The sequence below is a fragment of the Fusarium sambucinum genome, chromosome II, assembly GCF_050947815.1.
Source record: "Fusarium sambucinum isolate potato_lamoka chromosome II, whole genome shotgun sequence".
In the NCBI taxonomy this organism is placed as follows: domain Eukaryota; kingdom Fungi; phylum Ascomycota; class Sordariomycetes; order Hypocreales; family Nectriaceae; genus Fusarium; species Fusarium sambucinum.
The window spans coordinates 2,255,727-2,283,678 of NC_139293.1; the positions used below are offsets into that span (position 1 = coordinate 2,255,727).

The 27,952-nt window shown below is 48.8% G+C and overlaps 10 protein-coding genes across 10 annotated transcripts; 4 read left to right on the forward strand and 6 right to left on the reverse strand.

Annotated features, from left to right (window-relative positions):
* Nucleotides 1–2,475: 2,475 nt before the first annotated feature.
* Nucleotides 2,476–4,428, forward strand: FSST1_007534 (serine C-palmitoyltransferase LCB2; the record flags this gene model as incomplete). The annotated part of the gene is made up of 1 exon (XM_083224327.1): nucleotides 2,476–4,428. The coding sequence occupies one exon, from the start codon at nucleotides 2,476–2,478 to the stop codon at nucleotides 4,426–4,428; it is 1,953 nt and encodes a 650-aa protein (XP_083083495.1).
* A 1,935-nt stretch (nucleotides 4,429–6,363) lies between these two features.
* Nucleotides 6,364–7,998, forward strand: FSST1_007535 (uncharacterized protein; the record flags this gene model as incomplete). Its single annotated transcript, XM_083224328.1, has 3 exons — nucleotides 6,364–6,637; nucleotides 6,733–6,894; nucleotides 6,959–7,998. The coding sequence occupies 3 exons, from the start codon at nucleotides 6,364–6,366 to the stop codon at nucleotides 7,996–7,998; spliced, it is 1,476 nt and encodes a 491-aa protein (XP_083083496.1).
* A 1,073-nt stretch (nucleotides 7,999–9,071) lies between these two features.
* On the reverse strand, nucleotides 9,072–10,034 carry FSST1_007536 (trypsin-like cysteine/serine peptidase domain-containing protein; the record flags this gene model as incomplete). Its single annotated transcript, XM_083224329.1, has 1 exon — nucleotides 9,072–10,034. One exon carries the CDS (start codon nucleotides 10,032–10,034, stop codon nucleotides 9,072–9,074), a length of 963 nt encoding a protein of 320 aa, XP_083083497.1.
* A 389-nt stretch (nucleotides 10,035–10,423) lies between these two features.
* Nucleotides 10,424–11,854, reverse strand: FSST1_007537 (uncharacterized protein; the record flags this gene model as incomplete). Its single annotated transcript, XM_083224330.1, has 1 exon — nucleotides 10,424–11,854. The coding sequence occupies one exon, from the start codon at nucleotides 11,852–11,854 to the stop codon at nucleotides 10,424–10,426; it is 1,431 nt and encodes a 476-aa protein (XP_083083498.1).
* Nucleotides 11,855–13,209: 1,355 nt separating this feature from the next.
* On the reverse strand, nucleotides 13,210–13,572 carry FSST1_007538 (uncharacterized protein; the record flags this gene model as incomplete). The annotated part of the gene is made up of 1 exon (XM_083224331.1): nucleotides 13,210–13,572. The coding sequence occupies one exon, from the start codon at nucleotides 13,570–13,572 to the stop codon at nucleotides 13,210–13,212; it is 363 nt and encodes a 120-aa protein (XP_083083499.1).
* A 4,350-nt stretch (nucleotides 13,573–17,922) lies between these two features.
* FSST1_007539 (Alpha/Beta hydrolase protein) lies at nucleotides 17,923–19,562 on the forward strand (the record flags this gene model as incomplete). Its single annotated transcript, XM_083224332.1, has 5 exons — nucleotides 17,923–18,145; nucleotides 18,196–19,074; nucleotides 19,128–19,205; nucleotides 19,257–19,445; nucleotides 19,498–19,562. The coding sequence occupies 5 exons, from the start codon at nucleotides 17,923–17,925 to the stop codon at nucleotides 19,560–19,562; spliced, it is 1,434 nt and encodes a 477-aa protein (XP_083083500.1).
* A 285-nt stretch (nucleotides 19,563–19,847) lies between these two features.
* Nucleotides 19,848–20,885, reverse strand: FSST1_007540 (N-acetylglucosaminylphosphatidylinositol deacetylase; the record flags this gene model as incomplete). The annotated part of the gene is made up of 3 exons (XM_083224333.1): nucleotides 19,848–20,388; nucleotides 20,452–20,554; nucleotides 20,672–20,885. 3 exons carry the CDS (start codon nucleotides 20,883–20,885, stop codon nucleotides 19,848–19,850), a joined length of 858 nt encoding a protein of 285 aa, XP_083083501.1.
* A 668-nt stretch (nucleotides 20,886–21,553) lies between these two features.
* Nucleotides 21,554–22,224, forward strand: FSST1_007541 (uncharacterized protein; the record flags this gene model as incomplete). Its single annotated transcript, XM_083224334.1, has 2 exons — nucleotides 21,554–21,869; nucleotides 21,923–22,224. The coding sequence occupies 2 exons, from the start codon at nucleotides 21,554–21,556 to the stop codon at nucleotides 22,222–22,224; spliced, it is 618 nt and encodes a 205-aa protein (XP_083083502.1).
* Nucleotides 22,225–22,233: 9 nt separating this feature from the next.
* FSST1_007542 (uncharacterized protein) lies at nucleotides 22,234–23,028 on the reverse strand (the record flags this gene model as incomplete). Its single annotated transcript, XM_083224335.1, has 1 exon — nucleotides 22,234–23,028. One exon carries the CDS (start codon nucleotides 23,026–23,028, stop codon nucleotides 22,234–22,236), a length of 795 nt encoding a protein of 264 aa, XP_083083503.1.
* Nucleotides 23,029–23,535: 507 nt separating this feature from the next.
* Nucleotides 23,536–26,409, reverse strand: FSST1_007543 (alkali metal cation/H+ antiporter Nha1 C terminus-domain-containing protein; the record flags this gene model as incomplete). Its single annotated transcript, XM_083224337.1, has 2 exons — nucleotides 23,536–24,267; nucleotides 24,319–26,409. The coding sequence occupies 2 exons, from the start codon at nucleotides 26,407–26,409 to the stop codon at nucleotides 23,536–23,538; spliced, it is 2,823 nt and encodes a 940-aa protein (XP_083083504.1).
* Between the last annotated feature and the right edge of the window lie 1,543 nt (nucleotides 26,410–27,952).

Consider the following 27,952-nt stretch of genomic DNA (forward strand, 5'->3'; position numbering starts at 1 on the left):
TGGAGCTGCAGATTGATGAGAACGTCTGTGTTCTGGCCTGTTATTGGACCCCTGTCCAATTATTAGTATATAGATACTCTGTAGATAGTACGGTGTTGCTGCAGGCATCCTGTTCCAGATATACAACCCAAACAGCTAGTCTCAATTGCCTAGTTATTAAAATATCCAAGATTAGGGCGATTACAACACGGTTGTTCTGATCGTTGGTCCTTGTGACAACTATTAAGGTCAGTAAATAAATGCCATCATCGTGGCCGGCTGCGACGGAAAGTTCAGAGCTTGGGCACGGCAATGCCCCTGGATGATGACATCTCACTTCCTTTTAGTTTCAACATGACCAACGCTGAAGGTCTGATGGTGGTGAACCGCGGCCCCTTGACAGGTCTGCTATTCGCTACCGAGCTTGGGGGTGGCAGAAAACTTGACTCTGAGAGTGTGAGGAACGAAATAACTCCAGCCAATTGGTCACTCTTAAAGCTGGAGCTACTGTGTGTTTATTTTTGACGCCACATAGCTTGAGTCTAGCAATTTCTTCAGTAAATAATTTTTGGTCCGAGCCGAGCTTGAATGGAAAATGTGGCGCTTCCTTTAACGTCTCCCGTGTGTTCCCATTCGTAGGCCGGACAGCTCGGGATCTAGGGCATTAGACGACTACCACCTGGTCATCGATTAAGGAGAGAGGGAGCCAACCATGATATTGATGATTACGGATACAATGGCTTTCATCCGTACTGCAGAGTGCGAAGGTAGATTACAGAGTACTCTGTACTTTCGTATGTACCATAGTATTCGTTCAGGCACGCACGGGGCCTAAACTATTGACAACACGCGCCTCATCTCGGACTCTCGAGCCTCTCCGGACCTTCCATGAAAGACTGATTAGGGAAGGCAGCGAATCCCTTGTAAAAGGAATTCTCGTGAACAAGGGAGAGGGGATGAGGCAAAAAAGGCGAAACGAAAAAGACGGTACTGTAGGACCCCGCTGGTTGGCCCCTTGAATTTATTGTTTCTGTCCTCTTCGGCTTGTTCTGTTGTGTGTGTTTCTCGTACATCGTACATCGCATTTTTTGGTGACACAGTCAGCTGCCCAGTCAGGCACGTAAACAATGCAACTTTAAACTAAGTTGTCTACTACCTTGATTTCCAATGGATCTGTTGAGTAGTCTAGGCGCATCAAAGTTAATGGAGGTCAGTGTTAGGTACCTGGTCCCCGCTGTTTCCCGTGGAGCGAAAACCTGGACTTTGATTGTTTTTTAATGCACCGAGATCCTCCCATTTTCTGCCGTTGACTCCGCTGACACACTTCACTACGCGTCAGTGTTGAATAACTAATTAAACAATCGTCTTTCTATCGTCTTTCTATTCTTTTATCACCACCCGCTCGGTTACTACTTGTTCGTTGTTCTTCAGCAGACAAGTCTCGGCCGAGTGATTAAGAGGCTGACAACACAGCCATCCGGCCGACCATTGCATCTATTACCAGTACTCTGTACTTCAAGCTCGATTGATTACTCGATCGTCAATCTTGATCAATGCTGGTTATCCTGCATTGTTCAAACACTCGGTTACTCTATTCGACTTGACTCGAATCTTGACGATACTTGCGATACTTACGACGCCCTTGCGTTGCGGCCTGATCCATTCGATTCAAGCTTGGATCGATCTTTATCGGTCGGACCTTCAACTCTTGTCTTGGGGCCTGGAATCTGTTTCTCTGTTAAACAGTGACTGACCTCACTGGGTAAGTCAGCAAGCATTTCGTTCTCTTTTAGCACCCGAGATCGACTCAGTGTCTCGCTTGGAACTCAATTCCGCTATTCCCCTGGTATTCTTGTAGCAGATCATCTGGTGTTTTAAGCTGTTCCTGGCTGGACCACGGCTGGATCCGCTAAGAGGCCCACAAGCAATTTGCAGTCGGCGGATCTTTACTTTCCCAGTTTGATTCGACGCCACCTCCTGCATCCCCCTGTGCTGCGTCTCCTGGACCACGCACCACTTACCTAACACCTCAAGAGTTTAAACTCGCTTGTCACCTCTTATCAAAAAGTATCTCCTTCATCAACATTTATTGTACCGTGCACAGTTCCAGCTCAACTCAACATTCTTTCTCGCCATTGCTTGTGTTGCAGCTTGTTCTGCCCACGGTGCATACTTGATTTCATCTTGTTCTCTGCACTGCTTGGCATTTCTTTTCACAATTGCATTGGAAGCAACCAACCTTTCATAATATCCTATTCCGAGAATATGCATTGTGGCCAACTTTGTTGTTGATTCCATCCAAGCTCAAACTCAAGCTGACACTCGCTCCTCGCTGTTAGAGTCTAAAGTCATTGTTCTTCAGCAACCAACTCGGTGCCGTACTCTCTGTCGGCCTCTTCGCGACTAAGCCTCCCTTCCGCTTGCGCATCACCAATCGACGCACCTTTGCCAGGAGAGATGCCCCGTCGGCTGAATCCATTTTCATCCTCGTCCTCCATGTCTCAACCCGTCAAGTCGGGCGAGAGGCGCCCCTCCACCTCAAAAGGCAACCGTATCACCAACTTCTTCTCCAGTAGTCCCAAGTCTACTGGCGCCCAGCAAGCTCTCGCCGCCGTTCAGCAGAACCAGGCCACCGCTACTGGCTTTTCTCCTTCCCCTGGTCTGCCAACCATTTCTCTCTCTACTGCGAGCCCTGGCGACCCCAACAGCATCGATACTTCGACGACTACTATTTTCCAGCCCCAGACTGCTGAGGAGATTGACCGCCAAAAACGAGCAGATGCCCAGTTCGGCCCCCTCCTTCAGTCAAGTCATCGATACACTAGCCAGTCTCATGGAGAGCCCCTTGAGCCCCCCGTCGAAGATGAGCCTCCTTACTATTTCATCCTGACCACCTACATCAGCTACCTTATTCTGATTGTTCTTGGTCATATTCGAGATTTCTTCGGCAAGCGTTTCGGAAACCCTAAGCACTACCGCGCTCTCAAGGCCAGCAATGGCTACGCAGCTCTGAACAGTGATTTCGACAACTTCTATGTCCGACGTCTCAAGATGCGTCTGGATGACTGCTTCGCTCGCCCTACCACTGGTGTCCCTGGTCGATTTATCACTCTGATGGACCGCAAGTCCGATGACTTCAACCGCACCTATCAATACACTGGCACCCACACAGAGACCCTCAACATGAGTTCCTACAACTACCTTGGTTTTGCTCAGTCTGACGGACCCTGTGCCGATGCTGTGGAGGAGTGTGTTAAGCGATATGGTATCAGCTTCTGCAGCCCTCGCGGTGCTGCCGGTACCTCTGATCTTGCTTTGGAGGTTGAGCGTGAGGTTGCCGACTTTGTTGGAAAGCCCGCTTCAATGGTCTTCTCCATGGGTTACGTTACCAACTCCAGCTCTTTCCCTGCCATTGTCTCCAAGGGTTGTCTTATTATATCTGATGAGCTCAACCACGCTTCTATCCGTGTCGGTGCTCGTCTTTCTGGCGCTGTCATCCAGTCCTTCAAGCATAACGATATGGTCGACCTCGAGCGTGTTGTGCGTGAGGCTATCTCTCAAGGTCAACCCCGTACTCACCGCCCCTGGAAGAAGATTCTTGTCGTTGTTGAAGGCCTCTACTCAATGGAGGGTACCATGTGTGATCTTCCTGGTATTCTCGTTTTGAAGAACAAGTACAAGTTCTACCTGTTTATCGATGAAGCTCACTCTGTCGGTGCTCTTGGACCTCGTGGTCGTGGTGTCTGTGATTACTTTGGCATCGATCCTGCTGAGATTGATATTCTTATGGGAACCCTGACAAAGTCCTTTGGCGCCAATGGTGGTTATATTGCCGCTGAGAAACACATCATCGACAAGCTCAAGAGCACCAACGCTGCCACCCAGTATGGCGAGACACCCGCTCCTTGCGTCCTCATGCAGATTCTGGCTTCTCTGAAACTCATCACTGGCGAGTTGTGCCCTGGTCAAGGTGAAGAGCGTCTGCAGCGTATTGCCTTCAACTCCCGATATCTGCGCCTTGGACTTAAGCGTCTTGGTCTCATCGTTTATGGTCATGACGACTCCCCCATCATTCCTGTTATGCTCTACCACCCCGCCAAGCTTCCCGCCTTCAGTCATGAGATGCTTCGACGCAACATCTCCGTCGTGGTCGTCGGTTATCCTGCCACCCCACTCATCAGCTCCCGAGCCCGTTTCTGTGTTTCAGCTGCCCACAACAAGGACGATTTGGACCGTCTGTTGGCTGCATGTGACGAAGTTGGCGATACTTTGCAGATCAAGTTTTCCACTGGTGTAGCCGGCGGTCTAGACCCTCTTCCGGAAGGCGTTTCACCCGAAAACGAGGAAGAATGGAGAAGAGAAAACCGAGTTCCTATCAAGGCCCCTCGCTGGCGATTGGAGGATGTCATTCGACACGGTGTTCAGGATTCCAAGCTTCCCCTTCGCTAATAAACTCGCCCTAATCGAATCTTTTTTTCCCGGTGTTTGACATGCTTTTTGATCCACCTAAATGCTCAGAAATTTTCTGAGAGGAGTTCATGCAATTACATAGATCTGTCCTGTAAAGGAACACGACGCCGCACGACGTTTAATGTCCTTGATTCCCTTCAATACTCAGCTGTATAGCTACCGCTTCTTTTGCACACGTACTCTTATATGAGAGGTTTTGGAATGGGTTGAGGGAGTTGAAGGCGTGTTGAGGTAAAGGCCATTTTTTGGAATGGGTATAACGAGGAAGACTCAGCAAATTACCTTGATCAGAGGTTAAAATTGCAGAGTATGGCATATAGAATAATTATTAGACGACGTATATAAGAAGGAACGTATAGTTCTCCTTCGATTAATCAAACAAAATTATGATCAGATATATTCGCTTGTGACCTATCCCTGCCATCGTCGGTGATGATAACTAGTTTCGTTACTATGCACTCACTTGCTACCTTTGCTGCAATCTTACAATTCACCAAAGTACGCTGTTTAATGAAGCCAAGTCATCTGTCTGTCATTGATACGAGTGCATGATGGTTACGGATCAAAATCCCTGAATGTTCAAGCGGGAATGCTAACGGCTCGCTCTCAAACCGATCATGTCTCCGTGGAATACCTCTCATTGTCCTGTCTCTCGATTCAATTACCACGACGAGCCCCAGCCCTCTATATTGTCCCCTTCATATCTTATTGCCCTGGTGTTTAACTAATGGTGTTTGAAGGAGAGACAAACTGAGGTTAATTGAGCGGACTAGGAGTTCGATACATATCAGCAATCGACTTCAGGATTTAGGATATGTCTTGAACCCGTGGCTGAGACTTTCTCAAACGTATGCTGTTAGTCAACATAGGCTCATGTTTACAAACAGGAATGAACTTGTTCTTTTGTTTATTGAAGAAACAAAGACTATATCCTATCTAATGGCCGATTTGAGAGATGGTAAACGGGCTACAGTAGCAGCAGCACCTATAATAATAGCGGGTGAGGGCTTGGCCGGGGCATAGCAGGGGGATGCTGTCAGTGGAGCGGGACGGAAGCCAAGCCGTGTTCTCAGTGGACGATCAGTCGCTCAAAGTCCCTCCTCGGCCGCCCAGCAAGGCCCCAGCATGCCCCACTAAGAAAAACGGCCAAGGTAGAGATATGTATGAGATACTTCCGTGAATGGGGCGGACGGCGTTCTGATCCAAGTACTCAATACCTAAAAACAGAAGTGCTGTTTTCCGCAGGGCGTTGGTAGGTGGTTACTGTGCGTAGAGGCTATCCCAACTTGGGTAGCACCTCCTCTTCTCTTTCCACACCCGAGCGCTTCCACGAGCAGGACCAAAGCAAGACAGGCTTGACCAAGACCAAGACACAAGCAACCCCGTCATCATCACCACGAGCAGCCGCTCTCTCTTCTCCTCTGGTTACCTCCCACCAGACTTTTTTTCTCTTTTGTTAGCTTCGCATTCCTACGATACTTGTTCTCTTTGAGCCCATCGGATCCGGGTCTACTTATTCTCTTGGGATCAGCTCTCGTTTTTCCCACTTCAACTCAACGTTGCTCTGCCTTGCCTCAGCCCATTCTATCTTGTGTCCATCCAATTCGATTCGCTCTCTCGCATCCAATCGTCCTACAGACTGCGCCTACTTCCTCGACTTCAACCTCTCCCACCTTTTGGGCATTGCTTTCCTTAATGAACCCCCGATCACGATTTGTATGAAATATTTACGAAGCATCGACCGACCGACCAGCAATTTCCAAACCTCGTTCCTCTTTCTCTTCAGCCGACGGTGCCCGATCTAGCGCATCTGTTTGCTGTTTGCGGCATCACCACCGCCTCAGTCGCCTGAATTAGTCTTTCGTCTCACCTACCTCCTTAACTGTTGGCGCCTGCTCTTTCATAACCATCAGGATGATGAGCTTTGATGGTGGCACAGCCTACGCCGAGTCCGACGCTGACGACGAATACGAGCGAAGCATGGGCGACCACTCTCCCATAACCAATTCTGAACACTCTCCCATAGACTCTGAGCTCTCCACGTCCGCGGAGCATACTCCTACTACCTACGGCCACCGCAGCAGCGCCGACCGCCTTCCAGAAACCATCATCACTGAGTGGACCGTTGAGGAATGTGCTGACTTTATTGGCACCATTGGTCTCCCACAATATGGCGATCGCTTCATAGGTACGTTTCTAGCCTAGAGAATGGCGGCGCTTGTGACTTCGAACAACCTGCAGGTAATTTCCAGAGGGCAACAGCTGACGCTTGATTGCTTGTAGAAAACGAGATTGTGGGTGAGGCTCTTGTTGCGCTCCAACATGATGATCTCAAGAGTATGGGTATCGCCAGTGTGGGACATCGCCTTACCATCCTCAAAAGCGTCTATGATGTCAAAAAGGCTCAAGACGTGCCCATTGAGAGCGACCATTATCTACCCCTATGTACGTTATCTGCGATTTCCCCTCCTTGGCGGACTGGCGTGATTCTAATCCGTAACCCCTGCAGCCGCCGACGCTGAAGCGCAATATGCTACCGCAACTATTAAGGATATCAAACACTTGGTCGAACAGTTCCGCCTCCGCGACGAACGCATGAGCCTACTCGAACAGGATCTGCGACGAATGACGGATGATTTTAGGCGATTACGGGAGGACATGCTGCCAGCATTGCGACTTGTCAAGGATGCGCAGCAACCTTTGCCCAACCTGTCTGGCAATCAGCAAGCCTATGGATACGAAACTACCATATCGCCCCCCGCACCAACACCACCCCCGGGCTCGGGTCAATCTATAGGCTCCGTCAAGCGACAATATTCAACTCGCAAGATCTTGATCGGGGCAGCACCCAAGAATGCATCGCCCACGCAGTCTACGCATGAGAGGTCAATAGCAGAGACGGCATTAGACCCTACTAGCGCGGCAGAACGGGCCGTCCTATCATCTTCTCATCTTGCAGCCATGAACGGAGGTGGCCAAGGCGCATCGTCGCCATCGTATCCCTCGCCCAACATTCCCTCTCCAACGTCCCCTCAGACCCACATGCCTGCTACCCTCGCCTCTCGATCCTACCGCAGCGAAGCACCGACACCCTCCTCACGAACCACTTTCAACGACGATGGTCACGCCAATGCAGCTTATACTTCTCGCGAAAAGGCGCCGCAAGGACCACCCCGCAGACGAGAGACCCCTGTACCTGATACGCCCAGTCAAAGTAACGCCTCTGTCGAGATATTCAAATCGTTCCGCGTTAGTATGGAAGACCCTTGCTACAAAGTCTTGCCTGCTGCGCTCAAAAAGTACCAGATCAACGCCCCTTGGGATCAGTATGCCCTGTATATTGTGTACGGAGACCAGGAGCGTTGTCTGGGTCTCGAGGAGAAGCCGTTGATTCTGTTTAAGCAACTGGATAAAGAAGGCAAGAAACCCATGTTTATGCTTCGAAAAACGACAACAGCACCATTAGACGGAGAGCCAGGAAGTGCGGGGCTAGGCAGTACCTCGAGAGGAGCACCGACAGGCTACGACCCACCAGGAGGCATCATTTAAGCTATTCTTGGAGTTTCTGGCCTACTCAAGCAACAAATTTCGAGCGGCGCCTACCAAAACCCGAATACAATCGAGAGGCGAGCACAAGACGAGTGCTGTACGTCAGACTTGCAGGGTTGGTACACATTACCCCTATATGGGCTCATGGCGCCACTCTGAGGTCTGTATGCGTTTCTTGGAACTTGGGGGAGGCAAGATTTGGCACTGGTCGGGTTGCTTGCATGACGTTTGGTGATGTTTGTTTCAGCGGGTCAGCGTTTCTGAGCTGAGGTGGTGAACCTGAAACACCAACCATGACCGGGCTATTATGGGGCAGTACGCTAGATACTGCACTGGCCTACTGCAAAGGTTGAGCTGAACTACGTTATTGGCATAGTTGAACCACTAAAAGAGGAGGCTTGTTTGACGACAAGGGTTTTAGAGTGTTGTCGGATTGAGCAACTGAAGCTCCCGACCTGACGGAGTTTGGAGCGACTTGGCTCTCAGACAGTCTGATTTGAAGTTATCTGCTTTTGTCAAGGTCGCTCGCCGAGGTAGAGTATACCGGAGAGAAGCGATCAAGCCGCGGCAAGCATGTGCAGCATTTTTTCATCAATTCATCATGGGGATATTGCGGGTTATGGCGTTTGAAAAGTCGAACAGGTGTTATTCTGCAACAAAACGGCGGTTATGTCCATCATCGTTCTATTTTTGGGCTTGCATCTTAATTTCAGCAAAGCACAGCACGGTACAGAACAGGGAGGAAGGGTTGATAATTATGAGCGAGAGGGGCAAGTTGGATTGGATCAGATGTATGTAAAGGCCAAGGGGGGTTCGGATTTGTACAAGTCGAATCTTGTGTATTTTGTCCTGCATGGAGGATATGCTGGCTGTCGAGAATTGGACATGACATTGGCGATAGTGAAATCATACTCACGTGTACTACTACGTAGATACATAAATCATTTGAAGTAAAGGACAGCGAAAATGTCTCCCTCAAGTCTCTATTTGCATGCCTGTGAAGGATAGAGGATGCGTACACTTGTTGAATCGTGTTGGAGCCGTCTCTCAGGCTGAGTTATACCACCATTGCTTCACTGTACATACCATTGCCACTCCCTCCCAAAAGCATCTCGCCTACTCGTCTCAAACTCTTCAAGAAATGATATCACCGCTTCGAGTGGCACTCCTCTCCTGATACCGGTCTTCTCATCCCAGCTTGAATGCACACCTACCAAACTCCCTGTCACTCGATCAAACAAACCAGCACCACTGTGTCCCCAGTACGTCCAGCACGTGTGTCTCAAAGCCCCAATGTCGCTATTGTCTTGCGGATCTTGATCTTCGGCTAATCCACGAAACGTCCCTTCGCTAAGCACCAATATGTCGTACCCTGTTTTCGCATCGCTATCTTCTACCTCGAGGTCATCTGAACCAGGATGCCCTATGCACAAGACCTTGGCGTTAAACTTGGGAGGGGATGATGCGATGCGGATGTGAGGGAAAGGTCTGTGGAGGGACTGGGCTCGATCGATAAGGAGAAGAGCAAGATCTCGCACTGGATCCCATGAGATTACTTTTGTCAGCACAACGCTCCCACTTGAGGATATGAGGACATGCCAAGGCTTGGTGGTAAGCTCGGAGGGCTTGTCTGCAATGCAATGGGCACAGGTGAGGAGGACGCCGTCCGGTGAGATGCAGACTGCGGTACCAGCATGAGCCTGAGCAAAGACGTAAGTTGCGTCAACAGGATTAAAGTATGTCGCAGGGTTGAGATTAATAGATCCAAGGACATCTCGGGGGAGGGAGATGGTGTGAGAAGTGAGCCAGTCACGTTTAGAGACCAGGATATCGCGGTCATCGCTAGGAAGAGGAATCCAAGATATGAAGGAATCTGATGGTATGAGGCCTATCGGAGGCTTCTTGGAGGATGAGTCTGGACTTTTGTCCCTCTTCAAGGGTGAAGCAATCGATGAGAGAGCTTGGCGGGTTGAGCTGCGAGTTTGACGTGTTGTGATATTGGGTGATGAACCCGCTAGGCCAATGATTGCAGTCATGACTGTGTAGGACTGTATTAGATAGCCTAATACAAGAAGTGACGTGTTTGGGAAGAAGTGAAGTCTTGGACACAAAAGATGCGATTCAAGCACGAAGACTAACAAATTCATGGTTTATATACACACGGGTTGTGTAAGTCGATAGCGTCAAGGTGGGTTGGTTGCCTAATAGCAATAGGCAGAAAGCAGGGGCAGAGTTTGAACCGGCATGTGCCTTAGTCCTGTCTCTTCCAGCACAGATCGATTTCAAACCAAAAATCATGTCATTTCATAAGCAAATTTGATGCCGTTTCCAATATCTATGGTATATCCTCCTTGTAGTACATGTGACCCGTTTCCAACACCGCATAATTAATAGAAGCCCAAGAACTCGCCATGCTTGATGACACTTAAAAATGTACACTGCGCTTCTTTTGTACCTTCTTCCGCTTCTCCTCATCCTTCCGACTGCTGAAGAAACCACTGACGCTTGCCGCCGCAGGTCCTGCATAAGGTCCTTGTAGTAAACTACCTAGACCATGGCGCTTCTTGCCATTCTCACTGGGACCAGGTTGAGGCTGCGAAGGAGGTGGCGCAAAGTTTGGTTGTGGGCGACCATTTGGTGTTGGTCCAACGCTGTTGGGTCGAGGGGGTAATGCGCCGGAAGAGAACTGAGGTCGAGGGGGTAACGGTGGTGATGGGTGACCTGCGCCTGCTTGGTTGTCGAAATCTTGGCCGGCCATGCCAAACTCTCGACGTAGGCGCTCCGTCTCCTGATCAACCTCGGCCTCCCGCTTCTGACGTTCTTGGTCCTCAGTCTCCAGCATCTTCTGGATCCTCTTGCGCTCCTCCTCTTCTTCCTTCTCACGCGCCAGTCTCTTGCGCTCCTCCTCCGCTACCATGGCTTGTAACCGTTTTGTCTCGGCTTCAACATCAGCCTGGCGTTGGGCATCGTTGTTTGGGATTTGCTGCGCGGGCTGGGCACGAGGAGGTGATGATGGCCGATTGTTGTTCAAGGCTCCAGTCATTGTTGGTCCGGTGGAAGAGTTTGCTGCTGGACGAGAATTCTGGCGACGTCGGCCATTCGACGAGGTAAGAATGTTGAAAGGATCCTGGCTTGGGTTCATATAGAGATCTTTTATGGTTTCTGCACTCATTAGAAGAGTGATTTCAAGACCTCTTCGGTCCTCAATCTCAACCCGAGCCATATTAGGTTCGTAAATGGTCAATATCGAGTCGTGCTTGGCTCGGAAAAAAGCCACGGTGATATCGGGCTCCTTGCTCTTCTTTCCACCCACGTTTCTACCAGTCATGTAGCATGTCATGTCCTTACTTAATCGGCCATCTCGTTTCCATCGGAACACTACCTTGGGAACGAGCTCGGTAATGGGCGGTCGGTCTTCTTGGTCGATCTGACTGGCACTCGGCAGCTTGAAGGACCTCTCTGGGAGTTCAAATTCCCAAATATCACTCTTTCCCCAACTTCCCGGATGTTGTTTGACGGTGATATTCTGGTCGGGGTTGTACAGCGAAACGGCGAAGTTGTCCGGCGTGGCGGGAGTCTTGGGCGGCGGGTTACCGTTTTGCGCGCGGATTTCGGCAGCGGATAGAGTGGGTGCTACCCAGTCGGGGTTGACGCCGACTTCTGCATATATCACCGAAGTGTTGAGGGAATCGAACATGCCAAGCGCATATTGACCATTGGCATCGGAGGGTGAGGGACGCTTCACGAGGTATTCAGGCGACGGATCTGATCCATTATGCGAAAAGTAGAGGATATTGTTGAGCGGGTTTTCTGAAGATGTTTTGAATCGATAGGTGGGGAGGTTTTCGTCCAACATTTTGCGAACTGGATTCCTAATCGAGGACCTGGAGCAGTGTTGTGTTGTTTGGTGTCGCGGAGTTGATTTGTAGTTGGGATGACGTAGCAATCTATTGACTGTAACACAGGCGCAAAGAGATTTTGTAACGAAAGATATGTCGCAGGCGATATATATGAGAAGAAGGAGAGAAACAAATTTATAAACCAGTTGTTGAAATAATACTCGGCGCTGAACAGGTTGTTGAAAGAAAAAGCCTGGCAGCCCAAACAATTGCGCGGCAGGCTGAGACTTGTGAGGGCGGGGCTGATTTGGATTTGAAGCAGGGAAGTACCTTCTTCTCAGCTGCGATGCGATGCAACTTGTGACTGATTAGGAGAGTCACAAGGGCTTTATCAAAAACTTGACCGACGAAAGAGTGTGAATGACTTGGCAGATGTTCTCGAAAGACTTAGTCTACTTACTACCTATACTTTATTGAGAACATTATTCTAGGTATCTACTTAGTACCTATTTAAATCACCATTCCCTTCCCTTTAGTACGTACCGAGTTCGACTGACGCCACAGCCGTCTTATCCAGAGAGGCTGTGCAGTTGCTATTCTTGTCGCACATACCCCAAGGTTGAGTCGTCGGATTGACAGTGTCCGAATGATCGTCTCCCAATGGCGACTCTACCAATGAGTGGCGTTCAAGATATTAAGCATATTTTGTTTCCTTGCTGACGCGCGGCCAATGACAAACGAACTGCTTGAACCTTAACACTATGCACCATGCCAGTTGAATAACATCAGAAAAAGATGTGTCTTTGCTTTTCTAAGGACTTGAAACTACCTATTGGCAGTCCGCAAATATAAAATCCCCAGGTGCTCGACTAATCTCGACATTGTGAGACTTTGCAACCTGACCCCGGATGTGTACACTGTACCGTTAACGCCTTGTATCCAATGCAAATACCCCTTGTACCTTCCATTACGCCTCTCATAAGTTTCATATCATAATCTATGCTCCAAGAGATCTTGTCTATGGCCATCTGTGCTCAATCGCAGATGCACACAAATACGTTTGGCGCTTTGCACTTGACGAGCAACACCTCTGCTGTGAACTAGTCCACAGAAAACCTCGGTGACCCCAATTGCTTGTATACTGTGTTGTGTGTCCACTCGCTTTGTGCAGAGCTCAAAACCAGACCAATTCCCGCGCATGTTCGTTCGTGCTCGTCATCCATATGTTCATGCGGTATCACAACCCTCTTGTTGGGTCTTTCGGCTAGAGAATCTTTTGCAAGAGAAACGGATCGCCATTGGCCCCCCATCCATCGTATGAACGTGAACGTCCGTACCCTTTCGTCGCAATCGCTTGATCCGCGATATTTTCTTATGCGGGAGGCGCGTGGCTTGTAGCATTTTGCTCTTCGTCTATTGCAGGAGGTCCTCTGCGCGCCCGTTGTCTTCGCCTTCGCCGGTTTTGTAGTCGTGGTCGGCAGCAGGGGTACCAGCAGCAAACGAAGCATGCGACCACCAAGCCGATGGCCAGACCGATCAGAAAGCCGCGCATGATTTTCTCCCCATTGGAACCTCCTTTGGCGATGCCCATAAACTTCTCGCGAAACAAATCATCTCCGAATGCATTTGAGGGGACGATGTTCCCGGTTGTGCCTGATGTCGAGGAATCGTCACTTTCTGGAGATGACGCATGGTCGCCGCGAGGGACAAGATGCCATGTGGATAATATAGGCATGATGCCGGATGGTGGCTGTCGGACGAGCGCAAAAGGTGAGGGGGCGAAATTGAGTGAGGATTAAGCTTAAAATCTCTTGGGCTTGCTTTGACGATCCAGGGAACAGAAGTGAGTTGTGAAACTCGAGAAAGTAATGGAGCAGCAGCAACTGTCGGTCATATGTCCGGACGATCCGAAAGATGGGCCGGAACGGCAGTAACGGAGGTGGAGATGTTGGGATGATCGACAATCGACGTCTCTCAAAGTTTGTGTTTTTGGCTTGTTAGGATAAGGCAGGTGCTGAGTGATGTCTCCAACACTGAAGGTGTGGCTGTTTTGCGGATTGTATCGTCGGGAGTATTAAGCAGAGGTGAAGGTTGTGTATAACCGACGGTCATGGATGAATCTGTTCCCTTGAGCCGTGAGAGGTAAAGAAACAAAAGCGAAGAGGTCGGTGTCAGATCTGTCACCGGAAGAATCAAGCTAAACCGAGGCGTTACGTTGCAGAAAGGAAGAAAATTGATGGAGACACTGGAGGTTGGGAGAAGAGTGCGCATGAATTGGGATCTTGTAAAAAGGCTCAGATAAACCTGACAAGGCTTCCTAGTACCTAATAGTTAAGCATCATTTAAGGAAAGAAGTGCAAGCGCAAGTGGAGGAGGCAGGGAGTGGACTAAAGAGCAGGGAGCAGGGGAGATGTCTGTCATCTGAATCTGGGGTGTCCCTTCTGTTTGAACTCCTGCAAGAGTTCTCCATCCCCTCCCTTGAACTACCTACTAAGGTACCTTTCAACGCGTCGGCCATTATTATCTGGTCCTTATTGACGCTAAAGATCCAGGTCAAGAAGGTGAACAAACGCCAAGACGTTTACGAATCTCCAACGGTTCCATACTTTAATGTCACGGATATTGTACGGTTGCTCTTATCCACCCATAGGTATGCCAAGAAGGTCTACAATGTTTGCGACAATCAATGTTTGCATGTAAATTAATAAGCGGACAAACCACAAAAGGAACCAAGTGAGTCTGAGAAACAACCACGTTGAACCAAAAGGTTCATGTCTTCCTTTTCAATGCCATCAAGTTTCTATCGGTTCAAGGCCCGAGAGAATTATCCCAGCCTTTACACGTCATGTCCCCATTGGCTGGCCCACAATGTGGATGCTTCCCCCCGCCCCGAACCCGGAAACCGCGGGGTGACTAGACTAGCAGGCAGACTAGGTAGGAGTGAGATGAAGATAAGAGGCGAAATTTGCAGGTCAGCTTCTGCCATTCATACTTCTTAGTATTTATATCCTAAGACTTAGGCTGTAGTATCTACTCCCATGAAAACACACGTGCTTGGCAAGTTTGCTGCCTCTGCCTGCGACGTCCATGATTCCTTGGGTCCAGTAGGCGTGAGAACAGCGCAGGATTGCAATCACTACGACGGCTATGATGCCACTTAAAAAAACACTTATCGAGACCACCCCCCACACATTTGCCTTTGGCAGGAGCTCACATAGTGGTATTATGACTATGATATATGTGAACGCGTTCTCGGCCGTAATGTAAATGTCGTGCGTGTAATTGGGTCGGGTGCTGTAATCTAGGTAGAAATCATTAATTCGCGTCACGTGATGTAAACACAACTTACATGGCGAGGGCTTTATGAGGCCGCTTGTATAAATCAGATATGCTAGAAGAGCAGCAAAGGTCAACGTCCCGATAATAGAGACTATTAGAATGTGCCATAGACTGCAATAGTCTGATGAGGATTTCGTCAGGTGACAAAGACGTATCAACACGGCCATCTTGGCAGACCAGTAGAGAATGGCATAGACAGTCAGACTGGCAAACCACAGACCAGCAAACGACGTTTTGGGCTGATGTTCGCATACTTTCGTGCAATTATCGGTAATTGTGTCGAATGGTTGCTCTGAGTCTTCCAGCATATGGAGGATTATCAGTTCAGCTATGTATGCGAGCTGGTAGACGAAGACGTCAGTCAGAAGATTGTCTCGCATGGGGCTAGATCGAATAACTACTTACTAAAGCAATAGAAATGAAGATCATGATCAGAAGGTAGCGGAGTTGCTCCTTGTCTTTCTTTGAACTGCGGTGCAAATGCTAAAGACACCCGACGAGTAACAAGACGCCAAGGGTACCTAGTATGCCCGGGATTACCTGGTTGTAGTAGTTGTTCATACTTGATCCGATGAAATTGTGATGCGAAGATGTGATGTCAAGGAATATGAAGCAATCGTGTGTAAAACTTGTTGTATTGATATGTTGCCGATAGGGAAGGTATGACTGCCTGGTATGTAAACTACCTAAGGGTAAAGACTTGGTTGTGATTCACTGATCTTCTACCCTAAGATCAATATGAGTAACATAAACTTAGGCTATGGAAACCCAACACCCCAAAAGCATCCCTTGAACTGTGAAATCCATCCTACTTGCTCTATGAGAGATTGGATTGTCCGGTGTTTTAGCCAGTATCAACCAATCCCTGCTTTCTGCCTATTGCATCCCCTATGAATACTGCCGACCCTTCCTGTCTCGGCCATAATCATCAACAATCGGCGGTCCGGGGTGCAACACAAGGCTTGTGTTGTTCTGTGCGACGTGAGATGAACGGCCGACTGCAACGTATTGCAGGAATTGTTTGATGCTGAGACGACAGTACATGAAATGTAAGAGGCCTGCGCAACCCGAACTAGGGAGAAACGGTCGCCTTGGTCTTGAGACTTTGTAGCCATGTTATTTTTTTATTCGTCGTCAAGTAGTTTTGCGGAATTGGTAAACGTTCGCAGACTTTCCCCTCAAAGTCTTTGTTCCCATCTGACGAGTAGCTGTCAACTGGGCTGCTCGGGGGTGACTTCATGCTGCGAAGTGGAATCGATATGACATTTGGATGCCTGTATGGGATGGTTGAGCGAACGTATGCAAGATCACCGGAGAACATCTTGACTTGGAGTTGTATTTCTGATGCGTTTAGATAGCGCAGAGTTGGAGAAGTGTGTGAAAGGTGATTTCATGGCTGAAGAGGGGAAAGGAAATACTGTCGGGTTGAGAGGAGATGGCTTATTGTCAACTGTTTTTGGTTATCATTAAGACACTTGGGCCATCAAACATCTTAACCCCATGAAAGAGTAGAAGGGTATCAGAAAAGTTGGCCGCTTGAGATATAAGGGACGAAATTAGCAGATCACCTTATATATTTACCTAGGGTACGATTTTATGACATTTATTTTTGTACCTTACAGCTAGAGGCCATCTTTTCTGCCACCCAATGTCTAGAAAGGACATTACCAACGTGGCTCTTTTTGCTATATTGAATAATTGATGATGATGCATCTTTCATCTGAGTAACTCTTAACTCATATCGCATGATTCGACGAGAACGAGAAGCTCTATACGCGGAAAGAATATCGGGAAGTTATGCAGTACACTTACGTGGAATGACGGAGTTAGCGACTGTGAGTTGTATCAGTAAAAAAGCTCAAGCTGTTAAACCTTTTCGCTACTGTCCTTTGATCTGTTGTTATTACACGCTGGGGAATCACTCACGCACCTAGTAGTGTGTTGGATATGTAAGTGCAGTACAGAGTAAGCAAGTGGTAGAAAACTTGAGTTTAGAACACACAAGGCATAGGTGAACATAAAGTATAGAAAACAAATAGCCAAAGGGTAGGCCCGAAAAGTATCGACTCTTGGGCAGATAGTGTCAAGTTTTCTGCGACTTTGAGGTCTACCCATGTGCTTCGTCTTTGTGCTAGAATTGTGGTTCTGGTTTACTGGATTATCAAAGAGAGAAGCGCGCGCGTTTAGATCCTCCCGCTACAAGTCCCAATTGGTGAGTCCCCTGTCGATCATCAATCTCAATAGGGAAGTTTTGATTCCCACGCTTGCCAGGACAAAAGAAATGCATTTCTCCGACATACGACCACCAATACCTGGAGGATCGTAAAGTTGCATTCGCGTAAAAGGACCATTGTCTATCAATCTAATCCAGTGTATGAAGTACACCCGGGATGAATGAACTTGTTGAAGAGGAACGTTTCACCGGATTCTGAAGCAAACGAACTGACCTGCTTGGACATATCCGTCCAAGCGCGTTGAAACATGCCAATCAATCGGAGAAACAGCCTAGCCTAAAATTGTCCATACATGGTTGTTTGGACGATCAATGCTCGTTGAAGAGGCATGCGTTTCTTCCCTTTTCTGAGACTTTGATGCGGTGATGTAACCAGGATCAGATGGGCTCGTCCCACATTGCAAAGAGATACAGGTGCGATGGTTCTTTATGCTTTATAAATAGAATCTCAAGTGCGTTTTTTCGTCCTTCTCAGGTCGCAGGAGAGTCAGATTCTACACCATCCAACCTAAGATGCGCTTCTCATTTGTGTCCGCGGCTGTGTTGAGCCTCATCGGCTCAGTCAATGCTTGGGGTGGTCTTACTCCTGATAGTCCAAGATTCCGAACATTAGAACGTCATGGCCTTACAGCATTTCAGCATGCTGCTACTAATTCTATCCTTGAGTTTACTAGTAACTCGGGGGTTTGCGAGACTACGCCTGGTGTTGATCAACACTCGGGTTACTTGTCCGTTGGTATGTAAGCCCGTCCCCGGGGTACCATCATATACTGATTCGAGCCACAGGTAAGAACCATAGCATGTGGTTTTGGTTCTTCGAAGCCCGTAATAACCCAGAGGATGCACCCCTTGCTATCTGGCTAAATGGTGGCCCTGGATGTTCTTCCATGGTCGGTCTTTTCACTGAACATGGACCTTGCCATTTCGTCGGCAACGACACAGAGCCAACTCTGAACCCTTACTCATGGAACGAGTACGCAAATATGCTCTACATCGACCAGCCCATCGGCACTGGCTTCAGCACTGGCACAGAAGATGTCAACTCAACAGCGCAGGCAGCTCCTTATATCTGGAAGTTCATGCAAGCGTTCTTGGACCGTTTCCCCAAGTACAAGTCGCGAGAGTTTGGTCTCTTTACCCAATCATACGGCGGACACTACGGCCCCGAGTTCGCCGACTTCTTCCTCAATCAAAACGAGCAGATCGAGGATGGTCACCTCGACGCCCACAAGATCGACATGGTCGCGCTGGGCATCAACAACGGCTGGATCGAACCCAAGAGACAGTACAAGTCATACGCAACATATGCGAACCGCAACCCCTACAAGAAGATCCTCACAAACAAACAGCTGAGGACTTCTCTCGATTCATACTACAAGTACTGCTTGCCTGCCATGGAAAACTGCACAGAACTAGAAGGCCAGGACGAAGAATGCGCAAAGGCTGATGATGCTTGTAATACACAAATGTTCACCAATCTTGTGATCGCGGGAGGGACCGACTTCAACGTCTACGATGTACGCATCGGCCAAAACGATGTTGACCCGCCAGACACGTTCCTTGAGTACATCACGAGAGCTGAGGTCATGGACGCAATCGGAGCGAACACCCGATTTGCCGAGTGTAGCGACACCGTCTACGCAAACATGGCGAAAACAGGAGACGGTTTGTACTCCTACACGCACAATGACGGACGAGATTACTAACAATGGAAACAGGTGCACGTTCATATGTCGGGCCTTTGGCTGATGTTGTGAAGCGTGGTATCAACACCCTTATATGGGCTGGAGATACTGGTAAGCCTACAGTTACTGTTGCTATCAGAACACATGCTAATTTCACAATAGACTGGATCTGCAACTGGGAGGGCGTACTCTGGGCTTCCTATGCACTGGAGTGGCCAGGCCAGAAAGAATTCGTAGCAGCGCCGTTCGACAACTACACAGTCAATGGCAAAGCTCAAGGTCGATACAAGACTGTAGACAACTTGTCCTTCCTCAAGGTTTGGGAGGCTGGACATTCGGTGCCATATTATCGTAAGTACCTATTCATACCACATCAGATATACACCAACTGACAGCACGACAGAACCCGAAACAGCGTTGCAGGTGTTCAAGCAGGTGATGCAGAAGAAACCCATCAAGTCGACCTAATGATTTATGTTATATCAAGGCGTTTAGGAAGATAGGACCATAGAGTCTGCTAGGCGACAACTCGTATAGTATATCTATCAATTTTTTATTTTCATGCTGTGTACAACCAGTCTCTAATCGTCAACCGTATCGAGCAGCAACTGCCAAACCCTCGTAGATTCCTGTTTAGATGCAAGCAAGGTATAAAAGAATATCGTACGCCGACGTCGTACATACAAATAGTAACACAAGATAAGTAGTTTCCAAACTCCCCTGGCCATGCGGTTCCTTTGTACTTCATTTTGATCACTGTGCCTTGACCTTTTCGAGACGCAAGTCGTTGATGACCATGTATCGGCTGAGGGTGATCCAGCCATAGCGGAACCAGACCATCTGGCTCCTGTGCGCCTGAGTCATGGCACTCCAAGCAGTGCCGTATGCGCCTCGGCCAACAAGCTGGTTCATGAAGACCAGACCTTCAGGACGCTCCTTGTCCTCATTTTTGACTCCCAGATACGAAAGCAATGTAGGGACAAAGTCCATGAAAGCCGAGTACTTGCGCACAATGCCCACCGAGGTTAGGGTGTATAGATCGACAGGGCTTGGCCATTCAGACTCAGTCGAGGTGAGAGCCTGAATAAAGGAACGGGCACCCAAGTACAGGGAGATGTGGTTGGGGTGCGAAGACACGCCGTTGCTATCAAAGGTTATGAGGATATCAATGGCGGCTGTAGGCTTGAGGTTGTTCTTGCGCTCGTGGCCGAATTTAGGCGCAAACGTGCTTCCTAGTAGGCGAGCAATTAGGTTCTTATCCCACATTCTGGTCATGGAGTCTGGGAAGTCGGTGCTGTAAGTGAAGTATTCCGTTAGCTTCTTAGATAGTCAGTGGCTCGTGGGGCGGTCAACGTACGGGTTGTCCACTACGAAGACATCATCCTCGTTTTGCAGTCCCAGCGCCAAACCGCTCTTGACCAGCTCTTGCTTGCGAACGTCTCCTAGCCCGTCGGCATCTCCTATAGCACACCAAAAAATCACCATCAGCCAAAACTGCTTTCAACCAATTTTGTGTTGTCGCATCATCATCATCATGATGCGCTTGTAAAGCACGGGTCGTTGCAGTTGGCTCATACCAGTGCTCAAGCATAGAATCTTAACGTGGTTTCCGTTCTCGGGTCGTGTGAGGGCGAGGACGGTAGGCGAGAAGAACATGGCTTCGTCATCGGGGTGTGCGATCAAGAGACAAACGCGCTTGTTCTTGATGGTCGACTGAGCTTGGTTCGCTGTAAACATGTAAATGCCCGGCACCACGACGGCGAGGCCTGCGAAGATGTGAAGAACGTTCATGTCGGCGGTTTCGGAGACAATATTGCGATTCGGCTTCGGTTGCGACGGACGGTATTTCTAGAGGGTGGCAGACGAATCACTGTGGCAGCGCAAAGCCTAATATAGCTGTAAGCAGAGCTCAAAAGCTGCACCGAGTTCAATTGCACTGTTAAAAGAGGGAGTTCAACCCCTCTGGGAAGCTGGACGTGACCCGAATCGTAAACAAGTTGTGATGGAGGATGGCTGAGACAAAAAGTGGCACGAGACGTGGGAAAGACAAGTGAAACTTAGGTATGGAGGGGCAGGAGCTCACGAGGGCGCAAATGCCAATCGCCAAGGCAACCCCATGGGACCTTTCAGTACCTACACGCTGTAAAATCGACCAACGGTTCACTGCCTGACAACCTTGGTAGACAGAAAGCACTGGATCTCATAGAACGTAACTAGACCCAGCTGAAGCCCCCCTTGTCCATAGAGAAATCGCCCTCCTTCATGCATTAAAGTGCAGGCAGTGCGGCATGGCCCGAGGCTTCCATTGGTGTGGGATACGCTAAGCCTGTTCAAGTAACCTGTTGACGTTGTCTTTCAGGAACAGCTCAGCTAAATTGAACTCCAGCTTTAGCCACTTGCATCTTTATTATTCTAGAAAGCTTCAACCACGACATAGCACATTCATTTCATACCCAGTCATGGCCCGCCAACGCAAAGAAAAGTCCGCCAAGGATATTAAACTCGAACAACCCGATCGCTCTGGTCCAAACAAGGAGACACTTGTCGATTTCGCAAAGGGTCGCGATCTCTTTGCTGAAGCCGATCGTCGACAGCGCGAGCTCGACGGCGAAGGACCCCTCTTGTCGCCTCGCACAGAACGTATCCTCGAAACCCTACTATGGACCGGCATTATCGCTATGCTTCACTTTACATTCGACGTGCTTGTGCAACGACAGTACGCTATGGAACTTGATTGGCTTCTTGTAATCCAGCGAACTCTCACAGCTTGGCTCTGTAAGTTTCTACCTATCCCAAGTTGCCATCATTACTAACATGATGGTATTTAGTGTTTATCTCTCTATTTTACGTCCTCCATCCGCATTATTCGCAGAAGCAGTTTATTCCTCTTGTCCCCCAACAGTATCAGGAGACTATTCGCCAAGCCATCTTCTTCGTCGCAAGCACACTGGGTGGCTGCTACCTCATCTATATCAGCAACAACTACAGTTATATAGCGGTCATGAAGCAAGCTCCTCCTGTGGGTTGCCTTTGGGTTTGGGCCGTTGTCGAGATGGATATTCTCTGGGCCTTTCCCAGTCTTTGCATTGCTGTCGCATACGCATACAAGAATGGATACGGATTCAGATAGAACAGCATGTCATTGTTTGGTTGGCCTCCGCAATGGACTTAAGTCTGTCGACTCAGACATTGCAGTAGAGCCGTCATCGCCAACCAAACTCTCTGATTCTACACCTTTGACCTCGAGGCCTGTCAACGTCCCTGCCCGCGAAAGACTAGAATGATCACGATGTGACCATTGTCTTACAAGGTCTTCTAGCCGATGAATTCGATCCCTTTGGTTCTCGATTAGAGACTCAAGCTTCCTTGAACTCTCATCCATCTTCATTTCTCGCCATTTCGTCCGCGATTCAAGGTCCCGCAGCCGAGAGGAGATCATACTCATTTGCATAAACTGCACCCTCGCTGTCAAACCTTCCCGTTGTCTGACCAACTCCAGAGCCTTTGTTCGCACGCGCAGCCAAGCCATGGCTACTGTTGTGCGGCCACTCCAACTCCGTGGCATGAGTGTCCAACTTTCACCCTCATCGCTCATCGTCGACTTGGCCTCTGTCTCAGCGACTATGTCAAGCAGGCGCTGTTCAAGATTAAGCAGATCGTCCATTACGAAGGAATACATCTGGTATTCGGGTTGATGCGAATGGAAACCTTCATGCTGGGCATTGATGGCTGTTACAAGGTCTGCTAACCATGTGGATTCGGTTTTATACCACGACAAAGACGTTTTGACGCGGAAGAACTCATCATCACTGTTCCGCAGATATGTGAGGCGGGCGTAGAACGCTGCGGCAATGGCAACGACAAAGGTCAAAATGCCTGCGACATTGGAGGTTATTGAAAGCGGCGAGTCTCTCTGGCCATCGCCAGAGTCCATTGGGTCTCGATATGGAAGGTGGGGGTTTTTGGGGTAGACGTCAACTGTCTTGGCAACGATTTATAAAGAAGACAGCCGTGAAATGTGCAATTTGCTAAACAACATATGTGAATGGACGCGGTATTCCAGCATACCTTAGTAGTAAGCCATGATCGAATCCTTGAAGAATGGGGATATAGCCGCACACGTGATCTGTCACATGTCTTGTCCTTCAATTCCCACTGAGGATTTGTTCGAGATTGAAGTCGAAACAGCACCTGGACAGGGAGATATGACAGCTCTTTCTCGTCTTCTGTGCTTAAATTTTCGTCATAAGCTCGAGAGTGAGCCCAGATTGAGTAAAATATGTACAGGAAAAGTAAATTTATAATTCGAACCATGACTTCATTTTGTATGCTATACACTATGTAATGCATCATGCCCATTATCTTGTCCCGTATAAGTCATACTGGAATATTACCATCATATATGCTTTCAAACAAACCCGCTCCTCAATGTAGCCATGCATTATTGCGCACTTCTTCCTCTTCCAGGCCTTGTCGAATCGGCAAATGTAATGCCTCGTCGGTTAGGCGGCACTCTTTCTGTCCCCTCGTCATCACTATCGTCAGCTTGGTTGCCAACACCTAGCGCGGCCTCTCTTCGTCGCCTCTCAGCTGGCGTTTCGGTAGTCTCTTCCTTGGTCTCCTCCTCCTGGTTCGAGAGCGCTGCTAAACGGCGCTTGCGCTCGACGGCAGTCTCTGCTTCTTGTTCAGATGGTCTGGCTGGGCTCGAGGGAACTGCGGCAGATTTAGATGAGCCAGAAGGCCCCTTTCGGCTCTCAGGAGCGTGGTGTTCAGCGGCCTTAGCGGCCTTCACAGCTGTCTCAGGAGGAAGGTCTTGCTTGGCGACCTTCTTGAGAGCCTGCGATGCATCCGACTGCTCAACAACCTCCTTCCTTGTTCGTGAATCCAGCTTCTGCACTTCGCGAATAAAGTCCTCCTTGGTCATGCGCTGACCAACACCACCAATCGTGAAGCGAATAGCCTTGTCATCAGCAGCTTGAGTCTCTGCAACCGACTTCTTCCTATTTTGCTCATTTGCATGGTTGCCTCCAAATACACCTCCAAAATTAGCCCAGCCATGTTTACCGGCGGGCTTTTCACCAGATGTGCTGGGACCAGCTTCAGAGTCCCCGCCATTGGCTGCAGGCAGTTCGTAGGTCTTAACAACTTCACCATCTGCATCTTCAACAATAATCTGTGATAAGTTAGTCTTGTGTTGCTTTTGGGGTATTCAGTTTTAACATACCGTGTTTCCAAACTGGTAAGCTCTGGCGGGTTCATGTCGTCGATCCTGGCCCTTGTCTTTACGCTTCTCCATCTCGGTATTGTAGACCTCACCCACTCTCTTCTTGAAACCAGCAACAGTCCACAGCTTGTCATGTCCTGGTTTGACAGCTGTGATGGGCACGTGGTTCTCGTCCTCCCGATGAGAGTCCGGCGCGGGCTCAACGTCAAGCACATCTCCATCCTGGTTCTCGAATATCATTTCATGACCCTCCTCGTAGATATTTACAGGCTTAGGAGGAGTCTTCTGACCACTGCTGCCAGCAGGGCTCTCTCCTGCCTGTTCAATTCTATCAGAGTTCCTTTCCTTAGAGCTGTCATCGGCGGCCAGGGTTGATTCGGTGTTGTCTTGTGAAGGGAATTCGTCTTGATCGTGCTGTTCGTTGGGGGACATGAGAGTGGATGATTGCCGCTGGGGGAAAATTGCAGACTGAGCAATTGGACCGCCAGGGCCAAGATCGTCATCCCAGTTCTTGTTCTTACGTTTCCGTGAGACAACGGAGGGCGATCGGCTTTCATTTTGATCTCGCTGTCTGCGCAACAAGTGACTGTAAGGACCACTGTTTGGAATCGCAGCGCCAGGAGGGAACTGTGGTCCTTTCTCTTCGTCGATAGACACTTCGGACATGGACCTCGCCTGAGACCTAGATTGGGATGAAATTCGGGGCAACCGGTTCATCCACGTAGGACCGTCTTCAGGGGCAGCTGTGTATGACATTGTCAGACTCAGTGTGTTGATGCGTTTTCCGAGGGTGAAAACAGCAATGGAGGATCCATGGACGAGAATAGACGTAACAACCAGAAAGCTCACAATAGGCCACACAAGATAGATGAGCTCATAGTGTTCAGTGTTCTCGGGTGGCAACTGAGCTAGAGGCACTGGCTCTTCGTGCTCGAGTTCAGCTCTGGCCAAAATGGCAACGAAAATGGCGCCTACACCAATTGGACCGAAATGGCCAGCGAACAAGGCTTCACGCCATGTTTTGACGTCTGGTATAAGTGGTTTCAGAGCCAGCATAATGGGAATTCGGCGGAACAGCAGCACGAAAATGGCAATTACCACCAGACGCCAAGCGACCAAACCGAAAACACCATTGTTGAACTGCTCCCATGGAATGATGGTTCCAAAGTAAACGAAATAAGTCAAGTTAAGCAAAAGATCGATAACGTTGGAAACGTGTGATTCTTCAGTCTTTTCGCCAAACCAACCATCGTTTGAGAAGCCCACTCCTGCAGCGAAACCGACCAGCAAATCGTCCATGCCCAGAATACTACCCGAGCCGGCGCACCAGAGCGCAACAACGAAGTAAAAGACCAGGAAACTCTCGCGATCAATCAAGTCACGCTTCTCGGCGTATCTGATACCGTGGCGGGCAATATAGCCGATGACGAAGCCATAGATAGCACCAAAGATACACTCGTATAGGAGGACGTATACAACGAAGTGGAAGCTCACATCTTGAGCATCACGCTTGAACTGGATCAAGTAGAGAGACAGATAGATGAATGGGAACGCCATGCCATCGTTACAGCCAGACTCAGCGGACAACAAATCTCGAAGATGCTTGGGTACTCGCTTAGCAAACTTTCCCTTACCAACAACGGATGATGCTAGAACAGGATCGGTAGCAGTAACGCAGGCAGCTATAACAAGACTGTCAAGCCAATCCAGAGGCGGGATCATCCAGAAAATGACAAGACTGGTAATGAGCCAGCCGAACGTCATGACTGGTATCAGGAGAAAGATGACAGACTTCCAATGGCGCTCCATGTAGAACTTTGGCAATTCGACACCAACGGCGAAACATTGTACGACAAGAACAATTCGCGAGAACTCAACGGTGACGATATCGGTTGAGCCCCATGATTGAGGATCAATGAGGTTGGCAGCATGAGGACCAAAGATAACTCCACAAAGAGTAGCGACTGTAGCTTCACCAATGTACATGCGCTCCTTGATAACAGAGGAGCATAGCATGAAAAGAGAAGTAAAACCGCCAAGGATAATGTACACCAAGTGCGGCTTGGTGATGTCGAGATGACTCCAAGCCATGATGGGATAATTGTATACCTAAGTATACGAGAAATCGGTCGATTTGTTTGTTGCTATCGTATCTCGAATTCGGTGGGTGTCGCGACCTCGGAGGTGACGACAACAAACGTTATCGCGAAGGGCGAAAATCGGCGGCGCCGCCGCGGTCAATTGTAGTCGGCACTCGTCTGGTGTGAGAAGCGCAGCATCGGCAAGATAAAATTGGTCGGACAGAAATGCGACAAAAGGGAGACAAGACAAAAGACCGTAGGAATATAGGGGATGGTCTGGTCTGATCTAGTCCAATGGATGTTGGAAGGAAAAGAAGGAAGAAGAAAAGAAAATCTCAACAAGACAAGGAAAGCAAGAGCGACCGTTTAGACTAATCCCCGTCAAAGCGATCGAGGGACGGGTGGAAAGTAAAAGTAAAAGTAAAATGGCACAGGCCTTGAACAGTGTCGTCACAGGGCAACAGCACCTATAAAACCGGGATGGTACGCCACGCAGCGCCACAGATATCTTGGCGCGATGGATATTCAAATGGCGATATCTTTCTGTCTGTCACGAGGACAAGTTAACGATAATGACGAGAGGATTACAAAAGGTATAAAATCAAAAAGATTCATTTTTTAAGGTTGTTTTTAACCTCGCCGGCTGGAGATTTGTGTCGCCGAAAAAGGCCCTTCTTCTTCTCTTGGTCAAGCCAAGGGGATCGTCAACATTCAGGTTCATCTCACCACAACCACGAGGTGACGGACAGGGAATGTTCAGCAGGGACCCTAGTCTTGGTTCGACTGCCAAGAGCCTCTGTGGGGGCATCGATGCTTTTATCCAGACCACCAACAACACCCAAGCCGGACAAACCGGCAGAGTTGAGTTTGTTATTGTTTGCAATACCCATCTCTAGATAGATACGCATTGTTTATGCTTATGCCCCTGGAAATATTTATAAAAAATATTGGGCCTCAACAACAGCTGGTCTCACGAGAACGGTCCAGATCTGTGTCTTGCTCGTCAGCTAATCACATATTACATGCTTCTCCCTTGTTCAACGCCCAGACTTTACCTCCAAGTGCCAACAACATTAGGTTCCACTCGGCGCCTCAAAATCCTTATGCATGTCTTGTATCAATACAGAGATAATAAAACCCAACCACGCCTGATCCACGATGTCAAAGAGATGTCAAAGAGATGTCAATCACAGCATGTCAAGAGACAGACATGCTGCACTTTCTACCAAGATACAAAACATTCTAAGCAGTCATCATAGCATGCGCCCCTCCTAGAAACGAACCAGTGGATCGGCATCTCTCTGCGAGCGAGAACTGTAAACAAGAATTTTGCGGGCGACCATCCATGCTGCACAGCCAATACCACATTTTCTTGGCATCGTCGCAATTTTCTCCATGACGAGTTCACAGCGCTAAGCTCGGTTCTACGATATTCTTTCCTTCTCGAGTCATTTATCTTAATTCTCGTAACTTCAAGACTTATCCACGGTGAGATCAATGACAGTACTGTCTGTACCCCCACGATACTTGACTTATGCATCTTTTTCCCTTTT